This window comes from Dinoponera quadriceps, unplaced genomic scaffold (assembly GCF_001313825.1).
Source record: "Dinoponera quadriceps isolate SergipeBrazil2010 unplaced genomic scaffold, ASM131382v1 scaffold3024, whole genome shotgun sequence".
Lineage (NCBI taxonomy): Eukaryota > Metazoa > Arthropoda > Insecta > Hymenoptera > Formicidae > Dinoponera > Dinoponera quadriceps.
Window position 1 is genome coordinate 271,033 of NW_014557455.1, and position 18,859 is coordinate 289,891.

Sequence of the window (18,859 nt, forward strand, 5' to 3'; positions counted from 1 at the left end):
TCAATACCTTCCCTCCACCACATATTCTTGGATTTAGCAAAGTAGCGTTAATAACACTCGAGAATCTCCATTCTGCTAAGACTCTTACGGAATTAGACGGCTTCTACACAACGACGTACTTACACTCTTTAACTTTCCGCGTCCACCAAAGTTCCGGATGGACTCCAACAGCATATCCCTCGGGTCCGCCTCAGCCGGCATCGACTTGGGTCTCGCGCTGGCACTCTTCAGCGTCACCCCTGTGATCACGGGCATGGTCGGCGGCTTAGGTGGTTGCGCGTTCTTCCTGGGGCCGTCGACCGTCGACAGTCCGTTTTGGTTCACCTGGCCATTGCTCGTCGTCTTGGCGTCGTTGACGGGTATCTTGAAGCCCTTCACGACAGGCATCGGCTGACTGATCTTCGCGTTGTTGCTGCTGCTTCGGAGAACCACCGTTTCGTTCTGCTGGCCGAAGTTCTGGCCGTTCACGCCCACGACGGACGTGAACTTCCTCAGCCGGGAACTCGGCTGCGTGCCGTTCGTCAAGCCTTTGTACGGCAGGTTCTCGTTCTCGGCCCTCGCGAACTTGGCGTGACCGTTCTGCTTGACACCCGTATCCGTCTCCTCCGGCTGCCCACCGTCCACGGAGAAGTGTCTGTTGACGTTGGCGCGTTTAGGCTTCGGTTTAAAATTCACGTGCTGACCGAACGTCTTTGTCAATTCCTTGAAATTCACCGGCGTGGTATCGATCTCGCTCTCGCCGTTCCTCGACGGTTCCCGCACCTCGACGAAGCTCTTCTTCAGCTCGACGGCCGTCACGACGGGCCGGTCCTCCTCCGGCCGCCGGTCGGAGTCGACGAGGACTCGATTCGACGACGACGGCTTCTTGAAACCGGTCGCCGTCGTGTGCGTGATCAGCGACCTCTGCGTCAGCTCGTCGCGAGCCTTAGAGTCGATCTTGATCTCGTGCTTGGCTTGGTTGTGCCTGCCGCTGATGTTGTTCGTGTAGTGAGCGGAGTCCGTCTCCTCCTTCGCGCCGTTGATGCTCACCACGGTCTTGCTGCCGCTCGCGTTGCTCCTCCCTAGCTTGTAATCGGTGTCCATCTTGATTTGGACGTTGACGCTGGGTCTTTCCGACCAGCTGCCCAGACTGATCGCCGGCGGGCCGGTGTAAGTGTAACGTTTGATGCTCTCTTCTCTCGACGGCTGCTTGCACTCCGACGTCTCCGTATCCCGAGATTCGCGTGTCGAAACTACATTCGTCTTGCTCGAATGCTCGTTGGACCCAGCCTCGTGTCTGTCGGGGATTGATTTCGTCAGTGAACAAATATATTAACGAACCAACACTTCTCACGACATCGAATTTACACATTTGTAATATTTCTTTTTTTAGGTAATTTTATATTATAATATTATAATGTTTAATATTTTTATATTCAGCGGACCGGAGATGAAACCCCAAACATTAGTCGAAACGTTTCGAGTTTTATTGTTAAACATATCTCGCTAAATTTTAGTATAAAAGTTTTTACGATTACAGATTGCAAATCTGAAGTCGGAATCTAAAAAGTTTAAATAGCGGATTCAATATGACAGCCAAATTGAAAACAAAGATTTACCATGGCTAATTTGTAATATTTTATACGTGAGTTTTTATTCCCCTAATTTCAAGTCTGCGGTCGAAATTTGAAATATAAAATGGCGGATCCAATATCGAAGAAATTTTCGCTACTTCTTAACGAAAAAGTTACGTTTTTAGCATAAACCATAATCATCGACGAAGATGTAGCAAATTTCTAGTTCCATATTATTCCTTTTATTTAAAAAAAATTTCATATCTTCAATTATTTAACTTCTTTATTTTTATTAATTTTTTGATTATTTCATTTTAAATTATTTCGATTATTTTACTTTAGAAGATTGATTTGTAAATTTCATACGTGAGGAAAGGAAGAACGATACTCACTTCGTTTTTTCGATTAATAAGGCACTGTTGTATTCTTTGGACACATTTTCTTCCGCCTGTTGAGCGTTCTTCAACTGCGGCAAAATGCTTTTCAGCACCTGTGTGTGCGCGCGTTTAAGCCAAAATATGATAATTATTCACCAAACATTAGCAATTAATCAATGTAATTCAATATCCTACACATTAGACTATCATAACAGGCTATATAAATTATAGCTCATCGTAGCAATAAGTTGGTCGACCAATAAAGCATTACTATTATCGTTACACAATAAAAAGAACATTGAAATTCAAAACGGATACGATTTACGAAACGAAATCTATCTTGAGCAGTGTAACAGCATACCGAGAATAGCGCGACTTCTGCGAATACGTTTACGCGAATTAAATCCGCATACTCCTCCCCCGCTCTCTCCCTCAAGTACACTTCGACCAATTCCACTTGTATTCGACCGCCCCTTCACTTCTCTCCTCGAACACGGCAGAGCCGGATTTACCCTACGCTCCGAGTCGACCAGCAGAGCCGAATTACCTGCAATGATTGTAATTGCTTCTCTTTGGTAGATTCCTCTTGGCGTTTCAATATGTTGTCCCTCCATTGCGAGAACTTCTCGTTCGTCCTCGGCGCGTCGACGACGTTCAGGCTGCTGACGCTCGTGGCCTTCTTCATCGCGGCGGCGGCCTCCGGCGCGTCGACGCGCGGCTCGTGCTTTCTCTCGTTCACCGGCTTCGTCTGGTACTTGGCGTAGTTCGTCGCCGATACGTAGCTCTTGGACCGCTGCACGTTGCTGGCTTTCTCGTGGTTGGCCGCGTTGAGAGCCTGCCACCTGTTGTTGCACGGCGGCTCGTCCTGCTCCCAAATCTTTGGCTCCGTTTTGCGCTCGGCGGCTTCCTCGGCGGCTTTCCCCCTCGCGGTGATTCTGTTGTCGTGCGACGAGGCCACGCCATTGGTCAGCCAGCCGGGGTTCCTCGCGGCGCTGCTCTTGTTCTCGTGCGCGTTGCTCCTCGACAGCGTGGCGAACGTCTTGATGAATCTCTCGTCCGAGCTCCTCGCGTAATCCTCGGACTCCTCGAACTCCTCGAAGATGTCCAGGCTCTTCTGCTTGGTGTACGTGGTGATGGTGAAGTTCGACAGGGTGTTGTCGACGGGCGCGATTTTCGGTGCGGACACGTTGTCCAGATCTCTCCGGTCCGAGTCTTTGCCGATCGCCTGGGCCAACGTGCCGCTCTCGATCTTGTTCTCCAGCTCCGAAATCATCTCCTTCCGCGGGTCTGCGCTAGCTTCCGACCTGGCTGGGACGCTCGTGGACGCTGCCTTGGCGGCACTCTGCTTACTCGCCGCTCGCTTCGCGTCGTCGTCGACCTCCGTCTCGGGCACCGTTTTCGCGCTCGTGGCCTTCCTCGTGGCGCGGCTCGCGTCGTCCAACGGGCTCTTCGGTAGCCTCTGCTTCCTCGAGCCGTCGCAACTGTCCGTCGACGGGTGGATCACCAGCGGCTCCTTGAACGCTTCCACGGAGCCGAGGGTGACCGTGTCGTAGTCGTCGAAGACGGGCGACTGGGAGTCGCGGAAGGCGCTCGGCGGCGCCGGCAGCTGGTACTCCCACTCGCTGATGGACAGGTCCTCGCCCATCGCCGACACGTAGTCGGAGGTGTCTTGCTGCGAAGTCATGTTCGGGGTGCTCGAGCTCAACGTGCCCGCCGGGAAGTCCATGCACGACGACCTCGAGACCTCGTTCGACTGGTCCTTCGAACTGCAGCTGGAAGCGAGCTTGGCGTCGATCGTCGCTCGCACGGACGCGCCGCCCGTGTACTCCAGCTGCGGCGGCTCCGAGGTCAACGGCAACGCACTCGACAGGGTGTCCGACACCTTCTGCAGCAGGATGTCGGTCTCAGACGGTGTGACCTCCTTGGCTGCTGCTGGTGAACATGCGAACAGGTGAGCTCAGAGAAAGGTGGGTTTCGAAGGTCGACCGACCTGTGAAACCGCGATCGGCCCGGAACGGCTTTCCAGCGTGTTTGTACACGCAGAGAATCTTTCTCGAAGATACAACTTTTTCACAGAGCGCAAAAGTATCATAGCAGTCTCGTCCGGCTAGGATGTACTTGTACAATGTCGAAAACATTGCAAGGAAATATGGGAAATTTTGAGAATGAGGGATGCGCGCAGAAACGATGTTCCCCAAGAAGTATGGAACTTTTTCAGTGGCATTGAAACACGTGCGAAAAAAATTCCCACGCGAATGCATCTTTCACAAATATGGCGTACATCGTTTTAATGTTAATAAAAATTTGGTAGGTTAATTTTTAATTATGTGTAAATATTGACATCTCCGTAATGAACGATAAGATTACTTTTCTGATATTTTCCTATATATATATATATATATATGTGAGAAATTTATATACCATATCAGACTAAAAAATATGTCTGATCAAACTATTCTTTTATTGCTGTCATACATAAATTAAAACCTAGTAAATCATATCATTAGCATGTTAATCAACAAAAATTTTCTGCGTGTACAAGTCGTTGTGAAGTTCTTTGGGATTTTCAGTTAATCGGAAGTGGAAGTTAACGACACTTGAAATGACGAATTCGAAGTTGCTCCATGAGAAAATAACGAGTGAGTATTAACGCAGGCGGCGAAATGTGAGAAACTTTTATCTCGGCGCGATCTTTCTCATATCGTTGTGTGTGTGTGTGTGTGTGTGCGCGCGCGCGCGTCGTAAAACGAGAAATAATTGGCACGATATGTCAGAATGCGATAAGCACGAGAGTGTAACTTAACAACTTGGAAATGTAAAACTGAACAGTGTAAGAACTGAACAACTTGAAAACGTCAACGTCACGTACATGATGAAAACAGCAAAGTTTAGTATTTCTGAAAGTATCTCCACCAACAAGATGTTAAGCTTATCAAATTTACGAGCAAATTGTGTATGATATATAGACATAGAGAGTATAAGAAAATATTGAGTTGTATTAAACGATATATACACGAAGATCGAACGTGTATGTGTAGAAAGTTATTTCAATTCACACATGCAGGTAACCATCACCTTCTACAAGCGGATATTACTCAGATCTATTCGCACACACAAACTCGTGAAAAGAATATTCCGATTTCTCGGGCTGTCAAGCAATCGTAAATTAATCATGAATATTACCTGGGCGAGACGTTAACACTTTCAGTCTTAGATCTATTAAAAAACCAATTAATTTAATTCCCAATATTTGGTGCCGATAACTCTAGAATTGTGCATCTAACCCTCGAATCTATACAACGAGAATTCCAAAATATTTTCCCCCTGCATGAAATTATATCCTCCCACAAAATTGAAAATAACGTGCCGTAACAACGCCGTGATTAATTAATTATTTCAGTGACTATTCTGCCGCGACGCGGCAGAACGCGAGACTGAAAGGGCTAAGAGCTCACGGAACGGACGAGAGAAAGAGAGAAAGAGAGAGAGGGAGTTTTAGAGAGAGAGAGAGAGAGATCGAGATAAAACGTTAGTAGTACAGCGACATGCACCTGTGACTAATCCACCGCACGACTCTCCGTTATCTACATCCGCATCCCTTGTACCATTAGCCGCGCCGGCCTGTTCCTTCTCCCCCGCGAGGCTCGAGGACACGGAGGTTCGCGTGGGTTCAGGTAAGTGCAGGTTCAACGCGTACACAATGTCCTCCGGAGGCGAGGTGAGGTGTCGCCTCTGCCTCTCCAGGCTGTCCATCTGGAAGTCGTCCGACTTGGACTGGCTTCGGATCACCTTCGAGCGTTTAGCGCTCCTCATGTTAACGCTCGGCTCCTCGTCTCCTCCGCCATCCTCCGCATTCTTCGTCGCCTGTGGACGCTCATCGGACCGATGATGACGGTCCGTCGACGCGACGTCGCGTTTCGCACAGGTGAAAGTGCTCACATGCGAGACGTCGTGTTCCTTCAGGGCGTCGAGACGCTCGCACTTCGGTATGGTGGAAATTACCGTGCAGGTTTCCCTGCTTTTGCCGAGGACGCCGCTCTTCGTCGTCACGGCGTCCCCCGGATGAACGTTCCTCTCGCGGGCCGTCTTCCGCGGCGACCTGGCCGGCCTTTCCGGGCAGGCGGATCGGCGACCCGTTCGTTCCTCCGGCTGGCGATCGCTCACACTCTCGTTCGGACTGTCGTCCTCCGATGACTTGCGCGTCGACGAACCGGCCTCTCGCTTCTCGGGCGTGACTTCGAGCGACGACGTGTCCCCCGATGACACGCTCCGATCCGCAGAATTGGGACTCGACTCGCACATGGCGTCTGCGTGACTCGAAGGTCGATTCGTGAGGTCCTCCGCTGCAACGTCGTCGGCAACGCTCAGCGCTCCTTCGTCGCTCCTTCGGCCCGTCTCGTCCTCCTGCGGAGATTCGTCTTCGGTTCCGGCGCGCGCCGGTCCCGGGGATTTCCTGCCCGATTCGACGCCGCTCTCCATTTCCTCGTGACTCGAGGATGCGTCATCTTCAGCCTTGACGTCGTTGATAGTTTTCGATAACTTTCTCCATCGCTGGCCCGTCTTATCCTCGTCGACGGGCGCGCACTTGTCTCCCGTTGACTTCGAGTGCGCCTCTTCTTCTCTCTCGACACGCGCGGCGAGAGCACCTTCGCCGTCCACCGTGCTCTTGAAACTCGAAGCGGAGCTGGGCTGTACTTTATCGACCTGCTCACGGCTGCTCGTGGGCTCGTCGAGCGATAAACCGTGCGCGCTGTCGCGCTCCACGCTCAAGGTTCTCGGCAGTGCCAAGGGCGCGACTTCGGCTACTTTGCGTTTAGGCGCCTTCGGAGCTATCGGAGAGCTATTAGCCGCGATAATCTTTCGAGGCATGGGAAGGGGTGCAGGTTCTCCAACTAGTCCGAATAAAGAAAAGAAAACTACCGTCACCGAGAGAACACAAGCTGATGAGAAGCGGGTGGGAGACTGAATACGGGTGTGTAACTACGGGGGATACACCTGGGAGATAACTGTCGAATTGCGTGCAACGAGGCTACATTTCACTGCCCGGGAGTCCTGGCAGGGGTGCAAAATTAGCTTTCAGTGTAAAGTCGTGTCCGCCTTGTCCTCTTAACGCTCGTAAGACTTGGAGTCGTTCCTCAAATATTTTGTTGCGAGAAAGAGAAACGTAAAAGGACAGCAAGTTGAAATGTTATAGTGTAACGGATTAATGAATATTATATATTTGACGAGAGAAGGCTCCCAAGTATAAATCGCATAATAATGTCAAATTTATACAGATCGGTTATTTGGACAATCAAAAAGTGAAATTTACAATTTATAAGCCCAAATGTTTGCAATATAAGCGGAAACAAATGTCAAGTTTTTATACATTCATCAAGTTTTTGCCTATTATCAATTTTTTATTGCACCAAATTTTTTTACCGTGTGCGTTCCAAGTATAGAAAAGTTTTTTTTTATCATTTTTAAGAACTATCGACATAACAGATCTGTATTATATGTTTGGCATTATTAAGCGATTTACACTTAGAAACCTTCCTTTATCAGAGAAAAGATATCTAATAGCTCAATAATATTTACTCAATGAATATACAAATAACATGTTTGTTTAAATTTAAATTCTTGCATTCAAGTAAAATAAACAAATGTTTTCATGAAAAACTACAGTTCTAGGAAAATGTATATTCTGTTATTTAAAGAAATAGTTTTTCAGTAGAAAAACATTATATTAATATAAATAAGCGTATTATTAGAATCGAATAAATATTTTTAATTTCTTAAGTATTTTTTTCTCTTAGTATAGTAATGTATAATATGTAACAGAGATTGATAATGTTGAAATTACTGGTAGAGTTGCTCTTTTTTATTCTTCAATTTGGTATAACTAACAGCTGAGAAAGCTAAGCGACTCCAAACCTTCTCTTGACATACATATACAGATATACATTCAATATAGAATAATGTTTCACGGATAAAATCAATCAAAAACTTTCCAACGGTTTAAAAAAAACAAAAAACAAAAAGATAGCGTAGTCGAAGACGGTGAAGGTGGCGGTTTATATCGAATACGCGCGCAGCGCTTCGGAGATGTTTACTCTCGAAATAAAAATTCGAAATTTCACCGGGACACTCTCTCAACTCTCTGGAAAACTCTGATAAATTGCGAGAGGGAAAAGACATTCGGAAAAAAAAGAAAATAAACCAAATAAAAAAAAATCAATCTAACCTACAGTTGGCGAAAGCAAAAGAACGCAATATCCTATTCGAGCGCGCGGCATTAATCGTCCGGCAAGTTTCACACGAATTCGCCGGCCCGACTCTCGAGGATCGAATTCAGCTGGACGAGGAAACGATTCCAGCTGTCGTTCGACTCCTGCCGGCTGACCAAGAAGCCGGGCGGCGGCGGCTCCAGAATGCTCAGTTTTCTCAGCCCCGGTCTGCCCCCGTTGTGACTTATGATGGGCAACGACGGCAGCTCGTCGATGTCGCTCGGCACGGAGCCCGTGGGCGCCGCTTGAATGTCCGACGGCCCGGTGGAGATCGCGAATATCTGCAGAGTGCTCAACGGCGGAGGGGACAAGTTGCTTTCCGCGCGGGAGCGCTCCGTTCCGACGCGCCGTTCTTCGCGGCGGCTGCTGCGCTCGTCTCTCGGCCTGCCCGATTTCGGAGAACGACTGGCGGCTCCGAACGAGACCGGCGTCCCCCGCGAATACCCCGAGCGAAGACTCCTCGATGTCGTTAAGGCCGGCTGAGCTCCCCTCGCGCCGTCCCGGAAGCTTTTACTCTGCGCCGTGACCTTCCCGCGACATCTGTCGCGACGCGCGTAACTGTCGTTGCGCGAAAAACCCGGAGAACATCTGCTGCTTTTTAGCACTTCGCGCCCCGAGGTGTCCGCCACCGTGTGCGATTTCTTCGACGGTCTCTCGCTCGCGTGATTATCGGAAGAAACGGACGTTACATCGCGAGCATCGCGCGAAGAACGGAGGCTCGTGAGAGCCCGGGCCTGCCGACAGATCCGCGGCATTTCGCCCTTCGCGTGCCGAATACGACCCTCGACGGCGATGCCGAACGAGACGTCAGGATAAGACGCGAAGGAGGTCACGGGACGATCGTCGTAATCCCGGCGGTAGCTCCGGCTAGCGGCGCGCAGCAACTCGCTCCCCTCCGAGAGCCTGTGCTTCTCCGAAGCGAACGTGGCGGCGCGCGGTGTCCTCCTCGCGAACACCTGCATTCGCGGATTCGAAGCGTGCGAACTATCGGCGCTACTGTGAGCCAGCTTACCTCTTTTGGCCGCTACTCTAGCTTGCTCTAGCCTCGGGGCTGCTTCTACGGGCGCGACTGGCGCTTCCGGGTCGGCGAGGAGCTTACGGTCTACGACCGGGTCTGACTTAATGGAACGCGCCTCGGGGCTCTGCTGAGGAACGTTGGACGTCGTCACGGCGGCTTCTGCGCGCGGCTTGCAGCCCGCAGACCGGCGCATCGACTGCGTGCTGACGCCGATGTCCGAGCTGGCCTTTGGACAGTCGATGTCCGAGCTCGCTTTGGAAGGCGCGCCGATGTCCGACGGTGGCTTCGACGGATCCATGTCGGACGTGAGTGACTCCTCCGAGTCGACGATGCGCTCCAAGGCCTGCGTGGAAATAGCTGACGAGAGCGGTCGCGGCGCCGGCGGGGGAGGAGCGGCTCTCTTCTTTCGGAGACCTGTGCAAGCGCGATTCGAGCGATTACCGAAATATCGCCAGTGGAGTCTTTTCTCACGTAACAAAAAGAAAGCGATATATCGTGAAATTGTTCAAGTTTTTTTTTTTAAATATGTGAGATTAAAGATAAATATGTAAGGGTGTGTATAAAGAAATGTACTGAGTGATTTTGTAAGAAATGTATGAAATGGTGCGCGCTCTCACTGCTTTCGTTTTACATTTTTGATATCCTGCGGATATCGTGTGTGTCGGTTTTGGGATCTAGTTTCTACGAGCGCCAATTCCCAAACATCTTGAAAAATAGTCATTTGCAAGAAAATACGTAATGATTTTCACAAGACTATCATTTTCGCGAAGAAGCGTCGGCTGGCACCTACAATAGGATTTTCGAACCAAGAAACAGAATGGCACATCAGTCTCGGCGTCTCTCTTCCACTCATGAATTTAATAATTTCATAATCGAAACAACACCGAGCAGTTGGTCGAAGTAGATTTTTCCAGTCTATAATCATCTTTTCTAGTCTATAGATCGTCTAAATAGATATGTAAAAGGTAGGCGCAAACTATCCTTAAGAGCGCCAAAGCGGCATCATGATTTCGACTCGGCGATTGATCTATGCGACGAAGAGCTGGCGTTTGCGCAATGTTCAGCAGTTCAAGCGTTCGTAACGTCGGACAATCAACGATTTTGTTCGCGTGCAAGAGCAAAGAGAGATTCCGCGAGAGCGATCGCACCACTATCTGTACACGCGACGGTCGACCGGTGCGATGAAATCTCTCACCGGTGGAGCTGAGCGAGGTGCTGCTGATTCCCCGAGAGAGCGTGCCGCCACTGGCCGTTGCCGCGGCCGCAGCCGCGAGGTTGCCCAAGCTCTTGCTGGACTGCGAGGTGTGCGCCAATTTCCTGGGGTTGTCGGACGCCCCGGGTGCCTTGCTTCTTCGGGGCAGGGTCTCCGGCAGCCGTGCGGCAGCCGAGTCCGGGTTGTCGCTGAGAACGGAAGCTTCGTGGTAACCCGAGCTGTCGCTGCTATTGCGGCTGTGATTGATCATCATCTTGTCCTTGCTGCTGTCCTGTCCGGGCGTGTCGTCCTGATCGACCGCGTCGGTAGGCGGCTTCGGGGCCGGTCTGCGTTTCCGTTGCGGCCGAGCCGGCGGCTGAAGAGGACTGGCGCTCCTGCCGGTCTCGTCGCTCCTGGCCGGCGACACGCTGCGCCCGCCTAAGCTGTCTGTGCTCACCGAGCTCTCTTTGGACTTCTTGAACATGAAGCCGAACACGCTCTGCTTCGTCTGCTGCCGGCGCCGCTCCTCCTGCCGCTGCAGCGCCATTATGTCCTGCGTGCTGAGCGTCGGGCCGAGGGTCCGCGCCTGCTTCGCGTACAGAGTCACCTCCTGCAGGTGGTAGTCCTGCAGCGACAGCGCCAGGTCCAGCGTCTCCTCCAGGTTGGCTGTGAGAACAGAGAGGAATCCGAATATGAGTGTCCGGATATCACGTGTCGCGATGTCGAAGCTCGTTGATTCGACACGTTCCGTGCCCACGTGGGTGGCGGCCCCCATCAGCGGCCCGCGTACTTATATTCAGACCGTGTTTGATAATTAGCCTCTCAAACGAAATCTAATTACGACGTAATCACGTGATTATGGGAGATTTTGTAAATACCACATTGTTGGATAAACATAATAATAACACCGCAATGTAGGTCTCCGGCGGTCCACGTAGACCTTCTCGTTCGGGCCGTTTGGTAGTTTGGTTCTCGAACGAAACGTAATTATAAAAGAGGGACGAATCAAGAGAAGCAAATATTATTTAACAGATACAACACTCACCGGTGACCCCCGCGCGACGTGTGGACGACACGTCACGTCGAATCGGCACAGAACGCCGGTTAATGATTTCCTAATCGACGCGAAATTGATTAGAAACGCTTCGCGCACACGGCTCGTGAGTGACGATTACGTCACGTTGCTCGACGACTGCAATCAAATTTCACGCAGACTCCGTCCAGGAGAAAATCTTTATCTTCACGCATATAGACACGCGTGTGCAATAGATCTTTACCGCGGTGATACTCGCGATAAAAGCTCTCTCTCTCTCTCTCTCGTGACAGCACTCCGCGATGCTCCACACGGCGAGATACAGACCCGGTTCCTCGCGAGGAGGCGGCAACACCTGGACGTAGGAAAGCGCCGCGCGGAGGAGAACGATTTTCGCTCACCGGGCGAACACTCGCGGCTTTCAGTCGCACATCCCCTACCTGTGTTACCAGCGTGCCCGCGGGAACATCAGCGGCGTCTCGCGTCTCGCAGTAGTCGTCCGGGGTACTCTCGTCGTCGAGCGTGAATGCACCGGCAGGTATGCGAGCGGGGAACTGGAATTGCGTTCTCCGCTCCCCTCGTTGCGCGCGCTACAGCGCGCGGCGCGGATCAATTATAAAGCGTATACGCGAGCGAGAGCACGAGGCGGCCAGGTAGGCAGGGTAGGCGCGCGGGGCGTCGGCGTTTACGTTCGCTCTTCCTCGCGAGGACGACGAGAAGAGAGCACGGCCTAACGACTAGGAGTAACAAGTGCTCGAGGAGCCAGCCGGCAACCTTGCGATAGCGATCTCAGCAGCCGGCCGGCTGTAACTAGCTAACTGAAATATCTCGTGCACGGCGCGTCGCGATATACGCGGTGTCCCGTCAGTCGGGCGGAGGTGTGACGCGGAACAACGTCCCCGTCGTCGTCGATCCGAGCGTCCGAGGACGAAGGGACCTTCCCGATTCGCGGCTGAGAAGGAGAAGGAGATCAGCTGGGATCATAGCGTTTGACAGAACTGAAATTTAGTTACCAATTTAGATCTCACAGCGAAAAGTAGGTATAAGGATAAAAATATAATGAGTTAACTGAATTTCAATTGTATCACATGGACAGCTAGTTTTCTTTTTCTTCTTTACTATGGAAGCTAGTCTGCAGCTGTGGCAGGGAAGTCTTTTTTTCCCGTGAAGTACCAAAACCGACGTACTATTTCGTTTCTGGGCTCTGAAACCTTATCGAAGATGTACAATTAAAGTTTATCTGCGTCGATGCAAACCAGCAATACTCGTCTACCAAAATATATCATAGTTTTATAAAAATTATTACGTATCTTTCGGCAAATAACTATTTTTTTTATGTTTGAGAATTGGCGTTCCTGGGAACTACACAGTAAAACATTTATGTGTTGATAAGGTAAATGTGTTAATTTAACATTTGATGATACTTGACACTAAAATCGATATATCCATAATATCTATAGGAAATTATCAAAAAAAAAAAAAAAATTGAAACGAAAGCACTGAAATTGGATTATTTTGTGCATTTATAATACATCTTTACGTGTTATCTTTAATTTTATATATTTTTTAAAATTTTAAAATATTTACGGCGTATTACTACTTTATTATGAGAAAAGGGATTCTGCGACTTCTCCTTTTCGACCGTCTTAAACAAACAAGAGAAACAGGAGGAAATCAAACGTCGACAGCTTCAACTGTATTCTGTGAAATGATATTTCACAGTAGACAACCTAAACTTAACTTCTTTTTCGCGTGATTCAGTGACAGAGGATAGAGACTGACACAAGATCCAAAGTGATACAAAAAATTCCAAACTCACACCATAAAATAGCACAGTCAAATAAGTCACTCACCGCTAATTTGTCACTTTAATTTTCACAAGAAGAAGATAGCTTGACAAAAACCTCAGCACAACGGAAGATTAAATGACGTTAATAACACAATCGAACGCGCTCGCAAGCAGAAACTGCCACTTTAGCTCCAACTACTGTACAAAGAGGAAGTTCAATGTTCTGTCTGATAGGGTTCAGTACTTTACAGTCGAGAAACACATACATACGTCGAGCAAAGAACAATAGTAATAAAAGGCTCTCAGATTAAAAATCAAAATCAAAGTGATACAATGCTAATAAAAGCTAGAGTCAAGTGCTAAATGAGTTATACTGATACATAAATTAACGATGCATTTTTGATAACATGTATGTCGGTTTATCATACCTATGTCAGTTTTGGTGCTTTTTTGTCCTATACTTCTTCAGCGTTTAAATTTTCGGTAATTGTTTATCGCGGCGATTACCTGGATCCAGGCGTTCACTTTTTACTCCACGGTTTTACCGCTTCTAATGAAGCTAACTCGCCCGATTACGTTTTAACTTTATAATTGCGTTCGATGCTTAAAGATGTTGTCGCATATTTCTGGAAATCAGGAGATCGTGCGAGAATGATTATTTATTATTACTGTTGCTCGTTCGAGCTATCGAATGGATACTGACGACTTCTTTTTCGTTCAATTAAGATCGCAAACGGGAGAGAAGTCCGAAAGGTCTTCCTTATTATATTTCTAATTGGCAGAAAGCCGAGTGTTCTTATCGATTTCTATCAAACGTTGTAGGCCACGGAGCCAATTGGCTCTTCTTCTCAGAGCCACCTTGTATAAGTTGCGCGCCGCTTCCATAAAGACGCCCGACGGAGAAGTAACTCGCGGTCGTCCCCGAGTTACTGAACTTCCTCCTCGCCGCTAAGAAGCGGCCGCAAACTAAGAGAGATATTAGGAATGCGTGGCTCGCGTGACTTCCAGATCTCGGATGGATCAAAAGCCCTGAATTCTCGACGATACAGCGCGCGTTGAAAAATTTAATTACGTTAGTTGTAATTTTTCTTTTTTTCGAACACGAGGAAACGAGCGGTTAATATACACGTACAATGTACACACACAAACGCGGGGCTCGGAACGAGCTCGGCCGCGAAATGAGCACGTGTTCGGGCGAATCGCTCATGTCGAACGAAGACTTTCATCGGCGCGTAATGCGGAAAGCATTTCCGGAAAATTGGATTGTGTCTCTGTTATTTGCATACACGCAAGATCCCGACCCAGGCTTCCGAAGCCGTACTCGCGTGCGCCGATGCGAGTACGCAGACGCTCCGTAAAATCGAGCTAAATTGCCCGTTTCTATTCTCCGGCATCTCGCAGCGCGCGCGCGAGAACGTTCATGAAGTTCCTCAACAGCGCGCGCGGGAATCCAGCGTTTTAACTTGATATTCTATTCCTCCTGATTTTTAATCGGGTAAAATAGAATAGAGTAGAAACGGGAGACATTTAAATAGAAAACATTGAAAACGTATTCAAAACGTGCACACATATTCTCCAGTCGGTATATACCTAAGAAAGTCTCCGAGTTCTTCAATAGCGATGGGATTTTACATGTAAATCATGTAATCATGTAAAATAGAATATCAAGTTAAACCCCGGCTCTCGCTGGAGAAGAGCTTCAAGATCCTCTCAGATACATCGACAAACGTGAGCATGTCTTAAATATATACAACTTTTCTTTTTCAACTCAAATACTGTCGACACACAAAGATATAACGAATATTACTATGAATAAATATATATTATAAAATTCTAACAGCATAAAATGTCGCACAAGGAATGGAGAAATATCGTCTCTGTGATTTATAGATGTCATGTTTGTCGCTATAAAATTAATCAGTTTTTTTTTCTGATTTGAATAAATTCGTTTCTTGAAGAGATTAATCTTTCCTTATCTCTCAACCATTTTTTTTCTTCGCCCAAGTACTATCAAGTACTGTCAAGATGTATGTCCCAATTAGTGACAAAGCAATCTCATCATGAAAATAAATTAATAATACATGTGTTTTAAGTATATAAAACGTATTTTCTTCGAAACTTTGAACATTTGAGATTTTAATTCTATTAAATTCTCTTTAAATTTACAATAAAATTTTAATCAATCTGCGATATGTTGTTCATTTGAAACTTGTTATAATAGATAATATAGAAAATTTAAAGTAAAAACATATTATTAGGATAAATATGAAGCTATATTATTGGACTTATTAAGAAGGACAGATGAGATTGTCACAAATTAGGATACTGTCATTAATAAGAATTCACCTTGTGTGCGCGAAGAAATCGGGAAAACGATATTTACAAGCAGAAAAAAAAAATTACGAAAAAATTTACAAGAATTGCAGAACATTCATGTCAAAAGTAAAATGTCGGCGGGACTGATGCGTCTGATATAAAATTCTGATAATTACGTGAGGAAAAGCGTGCGCGCAGGCGGGGCAACATCGTTGTCGTCGTCCATTAGGCATGAAAACCCGTCGCGATCCATTGAATATTTATTCGACTGCGGAAAGAATGCGCGACACGGAGTCGTTACAAAAAACACTATTCCGCAACTGCGACTGTAGGTATTCATTGCCGCAAATAGTCAGCGCGATCGGCTCGCCGGCACTCGCGTTACACGATATTTGCATATTCCTTTTAATAAACATTAGCTTAGCACCATTAAATTCATCGAGTCGGCCAGCCTTGGCTGCCTTATCTTCGCGTGAGCCTCCGATAAGGGCAACTTTAAGCCGCGCGCGTATCATTCGCGAGTGAATAGTGCGTCGCGTCGCCGTTCGAGAGAAGCCTGTGAACAGAGCTCGCGTACACACGCGGGAACGTCGACTCACGAAACGCGAGAAAAGAGATGATACGTCATTAAAATCCAGGCTACGCTTATTAACCCGATTTGTTACTTTACGTCTTGTTTATATCAGCGCGGCCAACGACGTTACGTAACGCGAATGTATGCGTGAACCAATACGAAATTGTGTAACATTCAGCCGGTCAAAACCGAGTATGGAGTTTGAAGAACTTTTCGGATTTGAATGGACATGCGACTTCGGTGGAATTATAAGCGCGATTTTGATAGAAACGGTTTTATTAAAAAGAAAAAAGAAAAGAAAGGAAAAAAACCGTAAAAATAACACACGGGAGGCGTGATTTTGACGCGATACAGAGCTGGCAATTAGTGTTTATCAGAATTTCCAACGCCGTTATATCGAGGCTGCCTCTCACAACTTCCTCAAAACTCGTTCACGCGATTTAAATAAAATTCCTCTAAAAATGAGAAGCCGTGCTACTGGTTTCAAATATCAAATGTTCGTCTCGCGAGCGAATCTATTCCCATTCGAGTAACACTCGTACGCGAAACATACTTCGCCGATAAGACCAAGTTTATCGTCTCAGGTGGGTAGATCCGCGTAGGAGGAGCCGACGTTTCAACTTCTCTACCGCGGCCCGCCACCTGTGGCGTTGCGCAAATCGTCTAATTAATATTTATATAATGCGACAACACAATTGTCGCAACGACATTAATCGAATTGTTGAGATTAGTCGCGTGTGTGGTCGCTCAGGTGTCGTGTAACGCGATGGTGTTGCATTACGCAAGGCCATTACACACGCCTTTCCTTCGAAGTGATACGACGGGCAATTTGTCGAAACGGTAGAAATGATCGAAATATATCGACGAATCAACTTTTTCCGACGATTTTTTATTTTTTTCAACCAATCGCATTGCACGTATGATTTCTCGGATTCGCGGTTTCACGGACGTGTCAAATCAAAGCCGTGTGCAATTTTTAATCGCTCACTGACCTGGATGACGAAGCTCGTACTTGTTCCTGTCCAGATTCTTCTCGCGGCACACTTCGTCCAGAATTTCTCCCAGGTTCATCTTCGGACTGACCCTCGACACGTACAGCTGATTTCTCGGCAGATGCACCTGCGCCGACGCGACGATCAAGTTGTCGCATATCACATTACCACCGGGGTCGATTCGCGTCCCGGACACGCACTCTCGAGCTTCGTAACTGTGATTCTAAATGGGTGCCCAGCGCCAGAGGATACTTCTTCGTTTACTTTCAACGTTTGTCGGTATCGAGAAAGTACGGGTCAAAGTGTCTCTATTTGCTATAAGCTCGCGCAAAAGATACTACTTGCGCGCGCGCGCTCTTGGAAATCTCTCATCCTCGCTGGCGAGACGGCGGCGGATTCCGCATTGCGAAAGTACACAATGAAAAATAGACCCGCGAAGTTTCTCAACTTCATTAACATACATCTGTTTGCGTTCTCTATTTCCCTTTTTCTCCGACAGCTGGCGAATTCGATCGCCAAAGATAAGCCAATCTGCATTCAGTGTATTTTAAAACGTATTAAAATATGTTAATGAAGAAAGTCGGTGGATCCTCCTGCGAAGGCCGGGCTCGCTCCGATGTTACTTTCAATCGGTTTCGAAACATGAAGCGTGTGAAATTCTACGTGCGTATTTCCGAGAAACGCAAGACTTTCCGGCTTCGTGCGAAACGCGAAACTGCTGGACCAGTTCGACGTGGATAATCGCGAAAAAGCTACTTTACCTGCAATCTAAACGTCGTTTCGAAAGGTTGATTAGTCTGCTTCGTTTTCCGCGGTACGCAAGTGCCCTGCTTGGGAAGTAATTTAACCTGAAACACACACCCGCGCAACCGGAGACCTCTTTAATCCGTTCGAGAAACTTATCGATGAGATAATCGCGAACGTGTATGCTAAAAGACGTCTCAAAGACAACCCTGAGATGTCTTATTGTCTAAAGGACGTTTTTGCGACGTCTTAGGACGTCGTAATGTTATGTATACCTGCGGGTAGTACTTCCCGAATATAATATACTTGACATTTCCTGGGAGACTCAAAGATTAAAAAAGTAATCCTACACTGAGAGGAAAAATATCTAAAAAATATTTAACAATAAAAATATTAAATAACAAATATTACTCGGTGCGGTGAGAGAGAATTATAGCTATTTTCGGTGCCGACAATATCCTTTTATTATTTTAACCGTAAAAATAGTATTATTAAATCTAAATTCTTTTATTGAAATATAACAAACAATTGCTTTCATGAAAAGCTGCAGATTTAAAAAAAAAATAAAAAATAAAACATGTATACTGCCTCATTTAGAAAAGTTCTCAATGTAGAGACACGTACATTAGTTTAAGTAAATATGTTATTAGTACCTATCGGTGTTATTAGCACTTTTTCTCTCGACGTATATTTAGCTTCGTCGTTAAAAAAATAACAGATGTTTATGATAGCGCTCGATCAGAACGGAAGTGTAACGTAAACAATTATCAGCCGCGGGTCTAAATCTATTTTCATCACGTCCGATGACGACGCATCGGAGTTACGGAGAACGAATCGCGTATTCATGCTCGATTCTAACCGTACCGGAGAAAGTATAGCGATTGGCACTGGGAATTGACGCGCTAGAGGGTTGACTCAACGCGCGAGCGAGCGAGCGAACGAACGAGCGAGGGAAGGAAGAATCACATGTTAGAAAGCGCGTTCTCGCGATAGAAATTCATGTGA

The 18,859-nt window shown here is 47.3% G+C and overlaps 1 protein-coding gene across 8 annotated transcripts in view; it reads right to left on the reverse strand.

Moving 5' to 3' along the window:
• The window catches only part of LOC106749118 (cordon-bleu protein-like 1), an 87,325-nt gene that overhangs the window by 2,002 nt on the left and 66,464 nt on the right, over window positions 1-18,859 (reverse strand). For 4 of the 8 annotated variants that reach the window (XM_014628235.1, XM_014628239.1, XM_014628238.1 and 1 more), the window contains exons 4-11: window positions 17,872-17,958; window positions 17,111-17,237; window positions 10,410-11,072; window positions 9,209-9,628; window positions 5,482-6,822; window positions 2,478-3,862; window positions 1,946-2,043; window positions 124-1,276 (exon numbers count right to left, since the gene is read on the reverse strand). In XM_014628235.1, coding sequence (XP_014483721.1) covers window positions 124-1,276; window positions 1,946-2,043; window positions 2,478-3,862; window positions 5,482-6,822; window positions 9,209-9,628; window positions 10,410-11,072; window positions 17,111-17,237; window positions 17,872-17,958 — 5,274 coding nt within the window. The remainder of the gene's footprint in view (window positions 1-123; window positions 1,277-1,945; window positions 2,044-2,477; window positions 3,863-5,481; window positions 6,823-9,208; window positions 9,629-10,409; window positions 11,073-17,110; window positions 17,238-17,871; window positions 17,959-18,859) is intronic. The other 4 variants (XM_014628237.1, XM_014628241.1, XM_014628242.1 and 1 more) reach the window with 4 other exon arrangements.